This window comes from Pongo pygmaeus, chromosome 5 (genome assembly GCF_028885625.2).
Source record: "Pongo pygmaeus isolate AG05252 chromosome 5, NHGRI_mPonPyg2-v2.0_pri, whole genome shotgun sequence".
Taxonomy (NCBI): domain Eukaryota; kingdom Metazoa; phylum Chordata; class Mammalia; order Primates; family Hominidae; genus Pongo; species Pongo pygmaeus.
In genome coordinates this window covers 100,551,864-100,571,687 of record NC_072378.2, presented here as the reverse complement: position 1 = coordinate 100,571,687, position 19,824 = coordinate 100,551,864, and the positions used below count along the sequence as shown (strand labels likewise).

The window sequence follows — 19,824 nt, the reverse complement described above, 5'->3', positions numbered from 1 at the left end:
CTTAAGTCCAAAAATAACAATAATAATACCTTAATTTGAAAATAGTATTAGGAGGATTTGCTTGATAGGATTAGCAAAATGCCTATCATAGTACCTGGCATATAATGTGTTCAATAAAAAGTACTGGCCAGTAGAATTAAAATTGATTGGACAGGACTATTCTTAATAATTCATTTTGTTTCTTTTGTTTTCCCTTTGTGTGCATACCTTCAGTAAAATGAACAGCAAAAAGAAAATATTTATTAAACTTTTAATGTCCATATACACAAAGTAAATTTTTATTTTATGGTTTTATTTGTGTGGATTCTCTGAGAATGGTTAGAATTTGGTTAATATGACATCTTCATATGCAAAATTAGAGTATTATATTTCTAAACAAGAAATATATATATGTATCTTCCCAGATCATACTTGCGGAAACCTAGAGACTTCCTAGAATAGTTATATTGTACAATTATGTAGTTGAAACTGTCTGAATCCTAACACTGGTTCTCTAACTCTGACATCAACTTAATCTTTGGTAACTACTCTGCATAGGAGAGTGGGATATGCTTCAGAAATTTTCATAAAGTTCTGTAAAGCACTTGCAGCACTGTGTTTTAGATTTCAGACTTATTTAGCATTTAAAATACATGTAAAAAATTGGCACGAAGTCATGATTCATTTAAACATTCTAATGGTTCTTTAGCGCTAAAATGACAGCTGTTGTATAGTTAGTTGTAAGAAAAATAGTACTCTGGACTCTATTTGGGAAAACCAGAATGATATGTTGAAGAGCAAATTAAATTATTTTAGAATTTCATTTGGTTATACCAAGAATTTGTTTTTCTGTGATTTGGAGTTATATATTCAAATCTTAATTTTTTAAAATTGAATAGTTTTTTAATTATATAATTGCAGAAAGCCTTTATAAAGCTTCTTGGCAATGTGAAGAGTCATTTTTCTTAGTTTAAGGTACCATTTTTGTTAAAGTTTTTGAGTATTTCTATATTAGTTTGGCTTTACACCTCTGTTGAATAGGTTGTTAATAACTTGAAAAAGTAAAACTTTGAGATAACAGATGTTTGTTACTTTTTTCTCTTTTTATAAGCTGTTTGAACTGCTGGGACCTGAAGGACTTGAACTTATTGAGAAACTCCTCCAGAACAGAATTACAATTGTGGATAGATTTCTTAATTCTTCAAATGATCATAGATTTCAGGCTCTTCAAGGTAAGAAAGTGTGCAGTGGTCATTGTAATTTAAAGAAAATATTCATTGGTTAGCAAATGTTTTTAATGTAATTACATTTTTAAATATCTTTTGGTCTGTTATATAATTTACTGATATTACTCTGTTAAATAGATTTTAGATATGGCATATTATGAAAAAACGTAAGTGATCTAAATAGGAGGGCAGTGTTTGGGTATGGCAGTTTTTGGTAAAAGTTAAAACTACTTAGAATACACAAATTTCTTCTTTTATTTTGCATATAGGAGGTACACGTGCAGGTTTGTTGCATGAGTATAGTGTTTGATGCCAAGGGTTGGGATATGGATTCTGTCACCCAAGTGATGAACATAGTTCTGACAGGTAGTTTTTTAGCTCTTTCCCTACTCCCTCTCGCTCCCCTTTTGGAATCCCTAGTGGCTGTTGTTTCCATCTTTGTGTCTGTGTGTACCCAATGTTTAGCTCTCACAAGTGAGAACACAAGGTATTTGGTTTTCTATGTTAATTCGCTTAGGATAATGGCCTCCAGCTGCATTCATGTTGTTGCAAAGGACATCATGTAGTCATGATTAATTAAAACATTCTAATGGTTCTTTAACTGTAAAATGACAGCTGTTATGTAGTAAGTTGTAAGAAAAATATTTCTATGGACTGAATTCAGGAAACAGAACAATTTCTTCTTTTTATGGCTATGTAGTGTTCCATGGTGCATATATACTGCATTTTCGTTATCCAGTCCACTGTTGATGGGCACTTAGGTTGATTCTGTGTCTTTCCTGTTGTGAATAATGCTGTGATGAACATGTGAGTCCATATGTCTTTTTGGTAGAATGATTGATTTTGTAGGGCGTATATACCTAGTGATGGGATTGCTGGGTCAAATGGTAACTCTGTCTTAAGCTCTTTGAGAAATCTCTAAACTACTTTTCATAGTGGCTGGACTAATTTACATTCCCACCAACAGTATATAAATGTTCCCTGTTTTCTGCGGCTGAGCCAACATCTGTTATTATTTGACGTTTTAGCAATAGCCATTCTGGCTGGTGTGAGGTGGTATCTCATTGTGGTTTTGATTTGTTTCTCTGATGATTAGTGATGATGAGCATTTGTTGGCTGCTTGTATGTCTTTTATTGAGAAGTGTCTGTTAATGTCCTTTGCCCATTTTTAAATGTGGTTATTTGTTTTTTGCTTGTTGATTTAGGTTCCTTATAGATTCTGGATATTAGGTCTTTGTCAGATACAGTTATTTTCTCTTGTTCTATAGGTTGTCTGTTTACTCTGTTGACAAGTGGGACCTAATTAAACTGAAGAGCCTCTGCATAGCAAATTTTCTTTAAAAAGAAAATATATATATACTTACTATGGGCCAGATAGTAGTGTAATTTCTCTCCAACTTTTTATTTTGAGAACTTTCAAACTTAAAGTTACAAGAATAATGCAATGAACAGTGTTTACGCTTCACATAGATTCATTAGTCATTAACATTTTGCTCTTCCTAGACCCTTTACACACACCTACTTTTTAAATTTTTGCTGAACAATGACAGGAAGTTCTAGACATCATGATACTTTACCTGTAAAATCTTTAGCACATGTCTAAGCACAATACAATTATCACACTGAGCAAATTGAACACTGATAGTGTCATGTATTATACATATTTTTAAATCCCGGAAAAATTAAGAGTTGGCTAGGGAACAAAAATTATTTTTATAAAAGCTTGACTTAAAACATAGCTGATGCGAAACTCAGGTTTTAAGTGATAAATAGCAAAACAATTTTTTTTTACCTTTACCACAGTGTTTTTTGCCAGCCTTACAAATAGTTTTGGATTTTAAAAAAGTATATGAGCGTAAGAAATTTGGCAACTGTCTTCAAACTATTCAACATCTATCCTTCTTGCAAGTTACGTCCTCATTTTCTTACATTTAAGATTGTGGCACTAAAAGGAAATGATAAAAACAGCTATAATTTAAATCTAAAATTTCTGACAGATTTTCTGTTTCTTACAGATTCTCTTGATTACTAATAAATGTTTTCAGAGCCTTAAAGTTCCCTTGAGATTGTAAGAAACTTGGAAAATATAAATTTAGCAGCTTTGTCTGCAGGTCTCTTTGTTCTTTAAGTGTATTGAACACTTCTACTCTGCCTTCCTCCAAGAGCGCTCCCACCTTGTATTAGTCAGTTCTCACACTGCTATAAAAATACTACCTGAGACTGGGTAATTTATAAACAAAGGAGGCTTAATTGGCTCACAGTTCCACATGGCTGGAGGCCTCAGGCAACTTGGCAGAAGGTGAAGGGGAAGCAAGGACCTACTTCACATGGTGGCAGGAGAGAGAAGTATGTGCAGGAGGAACTTGCCAAACACTTATAAAACTATCAGACCTCCTGAGAACTCAATCACTTGATCACTAGAACAGTATGGGGGAAACTGCCCCTGTGATCCAGTCACCTCCCACAAGTTTCCTCCCTCAACACCTGGAGATTATGGGGATTACAATTCAAGATGAGATTTGTGTGGGGACACAAAGGCTAACCGTATCACACCTGTTGAATAGTATATAATCAGAAATGCAGTAAGCCAGCAAGGTTTATGAGCATCTAAAATGGGTGTCTGCCAAGGGAAAAAAAATGAGTTTAAGCATCTTGTCCTGCAATGCTGTAAATTCTGAGAATTTGATATTTCATTTTGTCAGTCTCCTAAATATTAATAAAGAGATATTTACTGATTCTAGCTTTTGTTTTTAAGACACGTCCTCACACTCTTGCTTAGGCTAGGGAGCAGTGGCACAATCAGGGATCACTGCAGCCTCAACCTTCTGTGCTCAAGCAATCCTCTCATCTCAGCCTCCCGAGTAGATGGGTCAACAGGTGTGTGCCACCATGCCTGGTTAATTAAAAAAAAAAAATTTTTTTTTTGTAAAGATGAGATCTCCCCATGTTGCCCAGGGTAGTCTTGAACTACTAGCCTCAAGCAGTCCTCCCACCTCAGCCTCCCAAAGTGTTTAGATTACAGGTGTGAGCCACAGTGCCCAGCCTGATTCTGCTTTTAATAGTGGTAATTTATTAAAATAAAGTTTAATATAAGTCTAACTTTACATATTTTTTGGAAACTGTAGATGAGTTTTATTTATGTTTATTATGTTGATTCCATAAATTTTGTTATACTAGGATAGCTTCTTAGAATCAATAAGCTTTTTGTATCAGTGTATTCTCACATTGCTGTAAAGAAATACCTGAGACTGCGTAATTTATAAAGAAAAGAGGTTTAATTGGCTCACAGTTCTGCAGGATGTACATGAAACATTAGCAGCTTTTGCTTCCGGGGGAGCCTTAGGAAGCTTCCAATCATGGCAGAAGGCAAAAGGGGAGCAGGCATCTTACACATCAGGAGCAGGAGCATGAGAGCAAGGGGGAGGCTCTACACACTTTTAAAACGACCTTTCTAAAAGGATACAAGCCTCTACATAGTTCTTCAGAATAACTTTGTGTTAGAATTACTGTTAAGGATATTCATTTCATTTTTGCGTGTCAGTCTCTACAGTTAACCTAACCCAGCAAGGAGAGCCATACCTTTAAACATTCACTGCTTTACAACTTGATTTTTTGAAATTGCCTATTATACTCAGCCATACAGGATTCCAGTATGTTCTAATTAAGACCTTTTAAGCTTTCTATGAGGTAGACATATTTTCTTCTTATAATTTTAATTTTATTTGGATGATCATAAGTATGTATAATATTTTATTACTGTCACATTTGCTTAAAATGTTAATGACATTAGCATAGCATTTAGTATGTCACCTAAAGTATTTACGGTTTTACGCTTAAAATCTTTAACATTCATTTCTGATAAATACATTTTTAAACATTCTGCTTAATATCTGTGTTGCTGATTGTGTAATTTTGCAGACAAGTTAACTTTTATGAAGAGTTCAGAGTACATGTGAAAACTGGCAGAATGTTGCATTCTTTTTCTAATACTGAACACTAATTATAAATTCTGTTATTACAGTAGGTATGTAAGACTTAACTGGAAAATAAGAGATAAAATACTTAGGAAAATGCTTTTTTCAGAACTGTAAAATTTAGTCCTAATATAGATGGGATTTTATTTTATTTCATAATTTTGGGACGTATTTTCCTTTTTAGGCCTTCTAAAGCCATTATACAAGTTTTCCCTATGATTGAGAGTTTAATGACTTGTATTCAGAATCATGTAATGGGGCAGTAACAACTGTCTGAGAATTGTGAAGATTTGACTTAGAATGAATTAGAAAGCTAATTTTCCCATCTTGATGCTATTTTTAATTCCTTCTCTTTGCTGCGTTGGATGTTGGAATTTGATAAAATAATTTGCACTGTGCTCTGTCAGAGCATGGACAAAGTCTCATTCTTCATTGTCCTCCTAGCCTAGCTGCAGTGGCTAGAACTGAGTAGGACCTCAATACAATAAATGTTTATTGACTTGGATTACTTTCATATACATTCCTTTTAGTTTCTTTAGAGCTTCAATAAGTGAAGATACTGTTGCTTGTAAAGATTTAAACAAACACAGAAGGTAATCCTGTTGGAAGAAAATTTTTTCTCAATATTGAGTTGACCAAACCACAGACCTAAAGTGTACTTGGTGTAAACATTGAGATTTAATTCACTTGGTTTTTCCATTTTTTAAAAAACTGTGTTTCTGTAAAAAGGTGGACCATACTTTTGCTTTATTTGCTCTAGTCATTGTCTCAAATATGTCTTGAACTACTGCTAATAAATTTTATGTAATCTATAAATAGCTAAGTAGTAACATATGTGCAACTTAACCGCATAAGGTCTATTACATAGTAAAAATTTATGTCTAATATGGAAAGAGTTTATTTCATTACTATATTAACAGTAAATGCTAATTAGTATCGATAATAATTATATTTATTAAAATTATATAAACAAATTATTTCAAATGATAAAATTGAATTTTTAGGTTCCTAATGTTATATATAAGAATTTATAATGTGAGTGACATCGAACTGTTTAGTCTGTAGGAAGAAAATACTGCTGACTTTTCTTAAACCACCGTGTAATTTTATTTAGATACTGTGATTTTTAAAAACTCACCTTAAAACATACAATTGAATTTGTCAGCTTTAAAAAATGAATTGTTAGAGCCTTATATGTTGTGGGGTGGAGGAAAGAAATGGTTTTCATGAAGGTTAAATCATATTCAGATTTATAAAACATTGTGTTTCTTAAATTTGCTTCTTAGACAATTGTAAAAAAATTTTAGGAGAAAATGCTAAACCCAATTATGGTTGTCAAGTCACTATTCAGTCTGAACAAGAAAAGCAGTTAATGAAACAATATCGCCGTGAAGAAAAAAGAATTGCCAGACGAGAAAAAAAGGCTGGAGAAGATTTAGAAGTTTCAGAAGGACTTACGTGCTTTGATCCTAAGGAATTGCGGATACAAAGGTAATAAAAGCCAGGAGCTGAAAAATGCTTGTGTTGTAATTGCTGCTTTTACATATCATTATCATTTTTTAGTTTAGTCTTAGCAGTATAGATGATTTTTACTTTAAGTCACATTTTCTTCACAGAAGTTTGTTTTATGAATACCTAATTTTCTGGGATAAGAAAGCAATGGTCTGTCTGCTTAATTAGAATATTCTTGGTCGCATCCAGGTAGATAAGAGATTTAGATTATAGAGGTAAGCTATTTTTAGGTGCTGTGTACACACCACTAGGTTAAGATTTATATAGCTTACATAAATTTATTTGAGATACATTTTATTTCTGTGCTCAATGTACCTTTTAAAAATTGTTATTTAGAAGTAGAAAGGAGAAAAATAAAATATAAGCATTATTGTACTTGATTCTTTAAATATTGAAACACATTTCAAAAAAGAAATGTATACCTTGTTAAGTAAACATATTTGAATTGTGAAAAAACAAAATTAGAAAGAACATTAAATCAAACTTACCAGGTGGTGTTACCTATAAATAATATCTAAAAATGTACTGAATCCTATTTTGTCACTCAGAAAATTTCAGGATTCCTAAAATCTTCCTTTGTGTAGTTTAATTTCTTCTTTTTTATGGTGGAAGGCTACCTCCCAAAATTTTTTATAATTACCTTGTTTTAGTGTATGCATTACCTTTCAAGATAAACATTTCACATTAGGCCTATTTTTATGTTTACAGAGAGCAGGCACTTCTGAATGCTAGAAGTGTTCCAATTCTGAGCAGACAGAGAGACGCAGACATTGAAAAAATACATTATCCCCATGTGTATGATTCCCAGGCTGAAGCCATGAAAACATCAGCATTTATTGCTGGTGCAAAGGTATGTCATTGTTATATAACTACTGTTCAATATGTCTATTCTAAAGAAACGATGTGTGGATTTTCCCTGTTCCTTCGTGAGTCTAACACTAGTTGACTATGCTAAATTTTATTTTAAAGTATTGGGGAAAATGACATAATGTGGTGTATGTAAAGCTCCTGACATAGAGTAGATAATGTTTCCCTCCCTTTTATTGTTTTTGCAATTTGTATTTTTGAGTTTTATCAGTTGCATTGCTGCTTGGCTAAACTTTATACTGTATGTTGTACATTTTCCTAATTATATGAATACATTTGTATTCAGGTATACCATCTAATTAGTGTATACTTAAAGATTTGTCAACATACTGTGGCCTGTGTGTTATATAAAATACCTGATATGTTAATGCTTTGTGTGAGTGGTTTTTTGCATTTGTTTTTGTTTTATTTAGGTTTGTTTTCTTTTAAATTAGCTAAGTTTATTTGCCAGTGCTTTATTATAAAACCAGTGGTGTTTTCTCTCTCTCTCTAAAGAATATTTACCAGAGCAAGTGTTTTATTTTTTATTATTATTGGATTTTTATTGTTGATGTTTATAGATGATTTTGCCAGAAGGAATCCAAAGAGAGAATAACAAGCTTTATGAAGAAGTAAGGATTCCCTACAGTGAACCAATGCCACTCAGCTTTGAGGAAAAGCCAGTTTATATCCAAGACTTAGATGAGGTGAGATGAGCCTTTTATAGAGTTGGTAGTTTTGAGGCTTGGTATGTGGTATGAATGAATTTATACTGGAAAAATTGTTTTAAAACATTATTAGTTGGCAAATACAGTACAGACATATATAGTTGGTTACTAGACAATTACAGTAGGAGAGTTTAAAAATATATACACTATATTTCTTCATACATTAAACAAATGTGTGTATTTATGTGCATATATTTCTATGTTTTATGTTTTTTTTTTAGCTAAGATTTTGTTTTAACTTATGTAAACTGATTGAAATAAAATGTTAAAGGATTTATTTATTGTATTGATTATATCAAATGATCAACCTATAATAAAATAGAATACATTGGGGGGGTGGCAAATTCTAAAGTAGTTTTAAATTATGAATAATGTTTGCCTGTGGAAAATTGGCATGAATATTACTATCTTTATATCCTTTGCTTGGATTCACCATTTGTTAAAATTTTGTCACATTTGCTCTATTTCAAAATATAATATTCCTTAGTTTAGGTTAAAGTATTCATATTATTGAAAGTTAATCTTTTCCATATCAAAATTAAGTTGCTGTGGTTTTTCATATATGTTCTATAGAATCATTCAGAAATAACAAATAATACAGGCAAGCAAAAACAGCAGCATAAAGCGTCATAAAGAATACTCACAGCCAACCAAAATGAACTTCATTCTATATACGTGTATCCATATATATTTTCTTTTACAAAATGGAATTATATCAGACATACTGTTTTGTGTGTGTATATGTAGTTACATGTGTCTTTCTGTGTCAGTAAACATATTTCTGCAGCATCAATTTATCACTACATACGATTCCATTTTACGCCTTTATTCTAAGATAACTTATAGTTTTAAGTTGTCTTTTACAATAAGTTCTTAGAGTAGAATAAAATTCTAGTTATATCTTCTATATCAGAAGTACTCGTAGAACATTTTTATAATCCAAGTGCCTCGCTACTATTTAAGTCCTAATCTCTTCGAAGAGGCCCAAGTATCAATATTTTGGGAATGATTTTTTGAAGCTCTATGGGTGATTCTAAAATATAGCTAGGACTGACAGCCAATAAAACTAAACAATTATAATACAATTATTATAAACCTTATCAATCATTATAAGCAATATCATCCTTAAGATTTATTAAGTTTTATTTTATGTATTAAATATTTAATTTTAAGGTTTTTTTTGTTGGTTTGTTTTTTGTTTTTTGTTTTTTTGAGAAGGAGTTTCACTCTTGTTGCCCAGGCTGGAATGCAATGGTGTGATCTCAGCTCACCGCAACCTCTGCCTCCTGGGTTCAAGGGTTCAAGCAATTCTCCTGCCTCAGCCTCCCAAGTAGCTGGGATTACAGGCATGCGCCACAACACCCAGTTAATTTTTGTATTTTTGGTAGAGACGGGGTTTCGCCATGTTGGCCAGGCTGGTCTTGAACTCCTGACCTCAAGTGATCCACCTGCCTCAGCCTCCCAAAGTGCTGAGATTACAGGCATGAGCCACCGTACCCGGTCTAAATCTTTAAATTTTTAAAAAAGCATCATTGATATTTATTTAAATTAATAATGAGTGAAACAGGCTTTTTAACTTTTCTATCATACTTATTTCTAAATAAGTATTTTGTTCATTTTTATTTGGATTATTGGAGTAAAAGAGTTTTTCTGAGTAGGTTAATTCCCTCTGCCACCTTAATGTGCGTATCTTATGTAATCTAATATATTCACAGACTCTGTGGATTAGGATGTGGAGATTTTTGGGGAGCATCATTATTCTGCCTACCACACGTGATGTAGATGACCATAGTTTTTTTTGTTTTTGTTTTTGTTTTTTTTTTAAACTATTCACCTACTGATGGACATTTATTTTATTGATAGTTTTTGGTGAAACTATATTCATCTGCCATAACAAAAGACCACAGACCAGGTGGATTAAAAAACAGAAACTGCTTTTCTCACAGCTGTGGAGGCTGAAAGTCACAGATCAGGTGGTGCTAGCAGATTTTGTTTCTGGTGAGGATTTCTTCCTGGCTTGCAGGTAGAAAAAAAAACCTTCTGCCTTCTTCCTGTGTTTGCACATAGCCTCTTTTCTGTGTGTGTATGAAGAGAGACCTCTGGTGTTTCTTCCTCTTTTTTCAGGTTCACCAGCCCTATCAGGTTAGGACTCCACCCTCATGACTTCATTTAACTGTAATTACCTCCCTAAAAGTCCTGTCTTTAAAACAGTCACATTGAGGGGTAAGGGTTTCAGCATACGAATGTTGAAGGGCATAGTTCTTTCCATAACGCAGATAAAGCTGTTATAAACCTGGTATGCAGGTTTTTGTGTGAATATAAGTTTTCATTCTGTTTAATAAATGTCCAGGAATGCATTTTCTGGGTCATATTGCAACTGCACGCTTAGGTTTTTAAGACACTACCAAACTGTTTTCTAGAGTGACTGTACCATTTAACATAGCCATGAGCAATTCGATATAATCTAGTTTCTCCACATACTAACCAGCATTTGGTGGTGTCACTGTTTTTTATTTTTATTTTAGCCACTTATATTTTTATATATTGTTTGTATTTTTATTTTAGCCATCTGATTGTAGTGATTTCTCATTGTGGTTTTAATTTGTACTTTTCTAATGGCTAATAATAATTGGAGAATAATACATTTAAGTGAAATTTGTCATTATAAATAAACCGTTTGCTATCATATCACTGTAGATATTGATCTTGCCAGACATCATAAGCTTGAGTAATAATACAGACCTTGGGAGAAAAAATAGACATTAACAGAATGTCAGATAGTTTAGTAGATGTTTCTTTTGTCTTGGATCTTTTTTGTACCAGGTAGGATCTTTTATGTGTCAGAGAAAGTGCTGTTGAAGATGAAGGTCTGTCATTTTTCACTGAGATCATAATTGCATGCTATTCCTAACTGTCCTAAGACGCTTTTATGTCCTTTTACTGACACATTGGATAAGTTTAATAACTTCTGTAATTTGATTAAAAACTTAAGGAGAATTTAAAAATTCTAGTACATGCAAAAATACCATTAATGACATTAAATGGGTTTTGTACTTTCTTGGAAAGGGAACAATGTAAAAAATGTAGATGCATCTCTTGATTAGTCAGGAGTCACTCAGTTGGAACTCTTAGGAATCTAAGTCAAAGCAAGCAAGGGTGACAATTTATGGCTTTTCTACCTGGATTGTCCAGAAGTAAAGCTGCCTATGTGCCCAGCTTGGCATATAGGCTCAAATGATGTCATCAGATTTTTTTCTCCTCTTTGTGTCTTTTTCTTTCTTTACCTCCATTTCCTTTTTTTCTTTTTCCTCCCCTCTTCTCCTTTCTCTTACCCACTCCCTTTTGTATTTCTCTTATTATTTTTCATCCCCTAATTCCCAGATAGGCTTTCTCCATATAACCAGGGAAAAATGTATGGCAGCAGAAGCAGCAAACATAACCGTTTCCCCGTACTATAATCCCAGAAACAATGGGTTTTTTTTTTCCAACCAGTTCTGCCAGGAAAACAAAAAAACCTCCTAGGATGAACTCTGATTTTCCTGACTTAGGTCACCAGTTCGTTTCTGAACCAATTCCTTTCCCTGTGATGTGATGTGAATGGCGTTCTTACTGACACATGGCTGCTCACTTGTGTATCCTCATTATCAGCTCCCCATGAGCCACCAGGAGTCAAAGGGGAGTTTCCCAAAGGAAATGAGAGTGCTATTATTACCCTTAAAAGTAGGATGAGAAAGATGCTAAGAAGACAGAACCATGTTTTTGATATTTTTGGTGAGAAACTCAGGTTTACTTCTTTGCTGGTGTTAAATATGTTGACTTCTGTCTATTTCCACAGTTGGGACTTAGATTTTTTAAGAGTCAGTAGGGTGTTATTCAGCAAAAATGGACTACTGGCCCAAACATAACACTTGATTTAGAAAAGTAATATAAAAGATGCATATAATATTTCATTTTAAAATTTACGAAAATTGAGTCCTATAAAATCTGATTGTAATGAATTTAAGATTTAAGTTTTCTATGAGCCTAGCTTCTTGAATCTTGTGCTTATTCAGCTAAGTTCTGGGAAAATAAAGAATAAGATATTATCTCTGATCTTAAGTTACTCAATGTAGTGTATCTGTTCCATTTCCATGGAAATAAGTGGTACAGTTGGGTTATGTTGTACAAAGTTGTATGGCAGCAGAAAAGGCAGACTAAAGAGGTCAAGGAAGAAGCTTTCGTGAAGGATATGAAAGCATACACTTTTGCCAGATAGACAAAGCAGGTGGTGGTGTATGCCAAACAAAGGATGTTGCATGAAATTGCTGTTACCTTTGGACATCAAGCACTTCAGTCTTATTAGCATGTAGGCCATATGTGGAGAGCGCCAGGAAATGAGACCGGAAAAAGACAATTGCCTGCACATGAAGGGCTTTGAAAACCATGCTAAGAGGTTTAGACTCAATATTGTGGGAAATATTACTTCTTAAAAATATGAGAGTAAATGATCAGGTGTTTTCACTTAAAGGAATTACTCTGGCTGCAACACAAAGTTGAAGGTCGAGAGTAGAGCTGCTGCAATAATTCAAGGAAGAAAAGCTACAAGCCTAAATTAAGAAAGGGGCAGCATATGTATACAGGGGACAACTGAGAGAAATTTAGCTGCTAGTGTATGTAAGACCTGATGACTGATTAAATAGGAGGGGATGAGGCAGAGAGATGACTTTAGAATGAGATATAGGCTTTTTGTTTTGAGCAGTGTTGGTGAGTGATAGTGCCATTTACTAAGGTGAGGAATAGGAAATAGGAAAAACTTTTGTGCATGTTCAGCATACAGTGTTAGGAGCAAGTGTTAGTTAGGAGCAAGACCCCTGAATCTAGGCTGAGTTTCAGTCTTCACTATCCCACATTCTATCTGCCAGACTTTAGGCAAGTTACTTAACCTTTCTGCAACACATGATTCAAATTGCCAGGTGAGGCTAGGCTTGTATCAAGGAAATTTAGTATTTGCCAAATTAAATTAGAAATTTAATTTTTGCTCCATTTAATTTGTGCCACATTTGTGTTTCCTTCCTCTTGAAATTTATGAAATCATCTTTGCTATGATGTCTGTAAATTTAAAAAAATGGTAAATTAAATTTTCAGTTTCAAACTTCATAATTTGTTAATATTTCTTGATACGACCTCTTAAAAAGGCTGTGATTTCAAGGCCACGGTTCTGATGAAATTGGTGACATGTGTGACAGTATAATAAACAGCCTTGTAGGATGCTTTAGAAAAAGGCTTTTTAATTTGGGGCATGACCAGGTTTTACTGACATTTCATTGTCTTCAAAGTGATCTCACGAAAAGGATCCATACTCTGAAGTATTTTTCTGGATGCTTCTTTAACTTTCTTGCCTTCGTGATTTGATTGAATCAAAGTATGTTGAACAAAGTAAAGCCAAAGGAAAAGTCACACTTCTTTATACCTTCTCTATTTGACTTTTTCCAAATTGTCGGTCTTGAGATTACCACAGATGTCAGTAATTATAATGACTGCTTTCTTTACTTCTATCAGTTAAGTAGAAACTAGTTCAAGATGTTTTGCTGTGGTGACTATGTTGCCAGGCTTTTCAGATCTTGTAGGATAGCATCCACTACTACTCCACATGGGTTTGGAATGAAAAAGTAGCTGAATAGCATAAATGAACATAAAAATTTATTTCATAAAGGTAATTTCCAAAGTGACAAGAAATGGAAAGAAAAAAACCCTTTCATATTTTATTTTCTTATCTGGTTTGTGTACTGCCACCCTGCTCCAAGCCAAATTATTAATTTTCTCATGCAACTCAAGTTAAAGTTTCTGTTTTAGCCTGTATCCTGAGGTCAGTTGTTAGTGCAATTTTAAAAACAGTTTTTCTCGTTTTTTCATTCTAAATTGGATGAACTTGTTTAGGACATGCTGAACAAAATGACATTGGAGAAAACTATTAAATTCTTAGAACCTTAAATAAGATATTATAGGGTACTTTAATGGAAATGTAAATTTTCTCTTCTTTCCAGATATATAAATAATTGGACTATATAAGGAGTTTTTCAAAAATAATTTATACCACTAGCAATAATTAATTGACCATGATGATTTTACTAGTTCTAGAGCAATGAATATCAAAGCTAGGGAATAGATATTTTAACTAAAAAAAATTCATACATTTAAAGACAGACATAATTTTACCACCTCTTTTCAATAAATTATTCAGATGTATTATATGGCAAAATATTTGCTTCATGAAATATACCCAAAAATTGGCACTGTTTGTATGATTTAGTGTATTGACAGGAAGTATTACTGGTTTCTAGGTATATTAAACTGATTAAGCCACAGTACAATACTAGGAAAACTGATAAGTACAGTACTGTATTATGATGATTACTTGTTGAGATTTAGTTTTTCTATCACTTTGAATACTTCTGGCTGCAGACAAGCTAACTCATAAAAACATATACTATTATGTTATAAATAACAAAAAGTCATAGGAAGCCAAATAGTCCAGGTTCGTCCATTTGTTTGCTCAATGATGCTGTTCAGAACCCAGCTTGTTGATGTCTTTCTACTCTGCTATCCTCATTTTTTTGGTTTTTCTTCAAATTAACTCATCATGGCTGTTATTCCAGGGTCATTGTGCAAAAAAAGTCCAGTAAGAAATGAGGACTGCATTTTCCTGTGTCTGTTTTAAGAGTGAGGAAATATTTTCCAGGATTCAAGGGAAATAAGTTTGCCATGTTTGGCTTAGTAAAACACATGATTTTGTCAAAGAGACCAGATTTTCTGAATAAAAAAGTGGATTTTCATTAGAAAAAACAAAATGAAACAGTGATTGTGTGTGGACAACTAACGCTGTCTGTGATAGGATGTGTCAGAAGAAGGTTACTGGGATCATTGCAGAGTATGGCTGTTAATGAAGACTTCTTGGAGAACATGAGACTTGAGTTGCTTCTTGACTGCTTAGTCTGTGGGCATTGATCTTCATCGGAAACAGTGATAATGAACTAAACAATTGTTTCCTTAATAGAGCTGTTTTGGGTATACAGAGAAAAGAATAGTTTTTGACTTCATGTTGCAACTTTTGTGTGGACCTGGCATAAAATGTTGGGGATTATGTCTTATCTGTGACATCTTTTATACAGAATCTTCAAAATTAAGTTTTGTTGTAAAAACTTGGTCACTGTCAAGAAGGCCATGATTTTATGTGTTAGAGTGTTATTTAGAGTGCAACTATGGAAACTGTAAGGAAAAACTTTTAAAATTCTCAGTTTATTCTTGAAAGTAATTGGGGATTTTTGATACATTCAGTGTGATACATGCTTTTAATAATTATTATTTTCTGTTTGGGCTATCAATAGATGCTTAATATGTTTAAAAATGATATATTGGATAATCTTCCTTATAAAATTATAAATAAGAAATTTTTATCAATTTTTGACTCTCAGCAATTATTTAAATTATTAAAAAATAATGTTTACTTGTTATGAAAATGCTTTATCATTCAAAACTATGAAACGCCCAAGTCTTATTTGAGGGGAAATACTGTCTATGTTTTCTCTTCTAAATAAGAATTCATTTTGTCTGTATGCCCAAAACCTTTTCAGGATTGCAGTACCGTATAGTCTGCTGGGAACACTTGCAAACAGGTAACTAGGAAAAGGGCACCAGCTGCTTCAAAAATACCTGCTAAACTACAGAAAAAGTTATAACTAACATCTGCCTCTAACTAGGAGTAAAGTAATCAAACAAAATAATTTTCTTTACAACCTACACTTTATTGATTTTATAGCAGGAAATTAGAATGGAGATTAAAAACTTAAAGACATTGAACTATCCCAGAATGATAACTTTTCAACTTGAATGAATTCAGAAATCTGAAAATCTAATGAATTTAAGTTATATTGTGGAAATTTCAAATTGCTTTAGAACTGGATTTAGTCCATGTCTTTCAGTATATCAGTGTGTTGTGGTTTCACAGACCTACAACAATACACAGAAATATTTGATACTTACAGGTTGCTATTTATAGATTTTCTTCTTGTTATTTAGTTTGAAAGTACATATGTATTGGTTATTGGTCATCAGTAATAATTTCTTGAGCTCATGATTGATGCAAAGCATTGTGCTAGGAGTTATGGTGGATACACAGAGGTTTAGAACTATGATCCTGGCTTTAAGAAGCTCGCTATCCAGTTAGGTAGGACTAATGGGAGCTCCCCCCTTCACCATTTGCACATTTTGTGACATGAGTCAAGTTAAATTATGCCTCTGAGTTTCAGTTTCCTTTTTAGACTATTTATTTTGATGATTACATGAGTTAGCACACAGAAAATGTATAGCGGTTTTTGTGATATACTTTAGGTAATCAGTAAATTCTCAGCTCAAGAAATGCTTATATAAACTGTCCCTTCAATTAATTTCTCACATTGATAGCTGACTTTTGTTGTTTTATCTGGGAACCCTTCACATAAACATCATATAAACCCTGGCACATCACGTCAACCCTGACAGCAAGAGGTTTAGAGACGACATGTTTAAATTTGATCCAGTGGTGCAAATATCAAAGTGGTTAAGTAAACATAGGTTGCTTCATTTTGCATTCTCAATAAGGTCTCATGTTCTTAGTAAATTTCAGAGTTATATGAAAATAAGCATATAATTTTGGCAAATTTTAAATGTACCAGGGAATCAGTATATAAAAGGATCTCAATTATTAAGCAATCGGTACAATATCATGTTTTGTTACACAGCTTTCATGATTTCTTCCCCTAAATGTTTTGCTTGTTCCTTCAAGTCTTTACTTATTATACAAGAAGTTCAAGCAAAATATTTTTCTTATAGGGACCTCTTTCTTCTAAACTTATATGTTTTTAACAGAAATTTTTCTGAGTAAAATGTACTTTGTCCTTTCCAGAGTAGATTGTACTAAATTATTAAACATAGGTTAATCAGAAAACTTAATCACGGTGTTGTGGATGGGTAGGATGTTTGATAATAATTCTCAGTTTTGCTTATACTTAATAGTCATCTGGGAGCTGTTAAGAAATGTACAAATTACTATTTCCTACCCCCTGGCAAATGAATGAAAATCTCAAGTGTTGACCAGCAGCCCCTAACCTGAGCATGAGGAACCTGTTTTTAAAAGCACTGGCCTCCTCAGTACATCCTTTGAACTCGTCTCCAGTTGTCTGTGACTAACTCCTTCCCCTAATCTTTTGAGTTGTGGGTTCAGTGTATTTGGAAAGCTTATACTCTGAGCTTCAGATCTCATGTAGAGAAACATAAAAGTCAACAGGATTTATAAGTTACTTCCCTAAATTTAAAGATAAGATGATCAATCATATATGTAAATGGCCTCCCCACCAAATTCTTCCCTCTGCCCTCCCTCCTGTCCTCCCTCCTGTCCTCCCTTCCTTCCTTCCTCCTTTGCTTTCCTCCCCTCATTTTGTTGTATTACTTTATGTTTTGTTTTGTTTTTGTGGTCTTTTTTGAAAGCCAGGTGTATTAAAGTTATCATTTGACTACTATAAAATACACCCTTTTGGGGGTACAGTGTAGTAGATTTTGTAAATATCAACACGAACAAAAACATGTAAATATCAACACGATCAAAAACAACATTTTCATCATGTCAAAAACTTTACTACTGCCTCTTTGACCTCTTTCCCACCACTCCCAGTTCCTGCAGACCACTGGTCTGTTTATTTTCCCTATGGTTTTGACTTTTCCAAAATGTCATATAAGTATCATAAAATTCCTTGTGTAATGCTTATGTATACATCATGTAAGTTACTTGTATAATATCATGTAAGTGTCATGAATATTTTGAATCTGGTTTCTGTCACTTAATGTAATATATTAGACATTCATCCATATTGCTCTGTGTTTCAGTACTTGTTTTTTTTTTCATGGCTGAAACGTATTACATTTTGTGTCTTTACTTCAATTTGTTCATTCTCCATTTGAAGTACTTTTAGCTTGTTTGCAACTTTTGCTGATCATGACTTAAACTGTTCATGTACAGGTATTTATTTGAACATATATTTTTGTTTTCCTAGGGTAACTAGGAATGGAATTGCTACATTATGTAGTAAATATGTACTTATCTTTGTAAGAAACTGGCAAACTTTTTTCCAAAATGAATGGAGCATTTTGTATTTCCACCAGCAATGTATGAGTATTCCACTTACCCTATATTTTTGTCAGCACATAATATTGTCAGTTTAAAAATTTTTAAACATCTTACTTAGTTGTGTAGTAGTATCTCATTATGGTTTTGGTTTGCATTTCCTTAATGACTAATAATGTTGAGCAGCTTTTTGTGTCCTTACTTGTCATTCTTCTTTGGTGAGATTTCTGCTTAAATAATTTGTCAAGTTTTTAATTGGGTGATTTGTTTTCCTGTTAATGAGTTTTGAGACTTCTTTGTGTAGTCTGAATACAGTCCGTTTTCAGATATGTGTTTGTAATATTTTCTCCCATTTTGCAACTTGTTTTTTCACAAAATGTCTTCAGTGGAGCAAATGTATTAGTACCCTTGAAGTTCATTCTATAAACAAAAAAAAAACTCGATTATGCTTTTTGGTCATATGTAAGCAATTTTTGCCTCATGCGAGGTTATTAAGATTTTCTTCGTAATTTTCTTCTGTAAATTTTAAAGTTGGAGCTCTTACATTTAGGTATATAATCCATTTTTAATTGGTTTTTATATATGGTGAAAAGTAAGGGTCAAGATTTTTGTTTGTTTTTGCATATAGCTGTCCAGTTGTTCAGGCATCATTTATCAAAAAGATTTCTCTCTACATTGATTTGTTTTTGCACGTTTGTTAAACGTTTGTTAAAAATCAATTGACCATGTACATACAGGTGAGCTTATTTTTGATTCCCTGCGTGTCTATTCTTTGCCATGCTGTCTGGATTACTGAAGCTTTATAGTAAGTCTTGAAAACAGGTGTTAGTATTTGGTTATTCTATTTCTTCGATTTTCCATATGAATCATGTTGTTTTCTACAAAATTTTCTGCTGAGATTTTAACTGGGATTCCATTGAATCTATAGATTATTTGATGAGGATTTAAATCTTAATATCAAACCTTCCAAACCACGAAGATTATATACTTCTTCGTTTATTTAAGTATTCTTTGATTTTTTTCATGATTAATTTATAATTTTTAGCATATGTTTTACAACTGTTTTGTTAAATGTATACCTATGTATTTCATGTTTATGTTTTCTGGTATTATTTTGAAACTCTTTCAAATTCAACCTCTAATTGTTCATTAAGTGTAGAGAAATACAAGGGGGTGTCAGTTGCTTGTCAGAAGGCAAATCCTACAAGGTGGAGTCATATATAACATAAAATAATCATGGGAGTGACAGCCTCTGCCATATTCTTCTGTTGGTTAGAAACAAGTCACAGGTCCCACTACGCTTGAGGGGAAAGGATTAAACTAGGGCATGAACACCAGGAGGCAGGCATCTGGGATTATTTGGGCTTACCTTAGGGTCTGTCTGCCACTTAAAATCTTACTTTGCACATTTACATTTCCAAACC

At 33.1% G+C, this 19,824-nt stretch overlaps 1 protein-coding gene across 5 annotated transcripts in view; it reads left to right on the top strand.

Annotated features, from left to right (window-relative positions):
- The window catches only part of ASCC3 (activating signal cointegrator 1 complex subunit 3), a 377,366-nt gene that overhangs the window by 74,860 nt on the left and 282,682 nt on the right, over positions 1-19,824 (top strand). For 3 of the 5 annotated variants that reach the window (XM_054490290.2, XM_063666449.1, XM_063666451.1), the window contains 4 exons: positions 1,091-1,211; positions 6,466-6,670; positions 7,400-7,541; positions 8,119-8,244. In XM_054490290.2, coding sequence (XP_054346265.2) covers positions 1,091-1,211; positions 6,466-6,670; positions 7,400-7,541; positions 8,119-8,244 — 594 coding nt within the window. The remainder of the gene's footprint in view (positions 1-1,090; positions 1,212-6,465; positions 6,671-7,399; positions 7,542-8,118; positions 8,245-19,824) is intronic. The other 2 variants (XM_054490292.2, XM_063666450.1) reach the window with 1 other exon arrangement.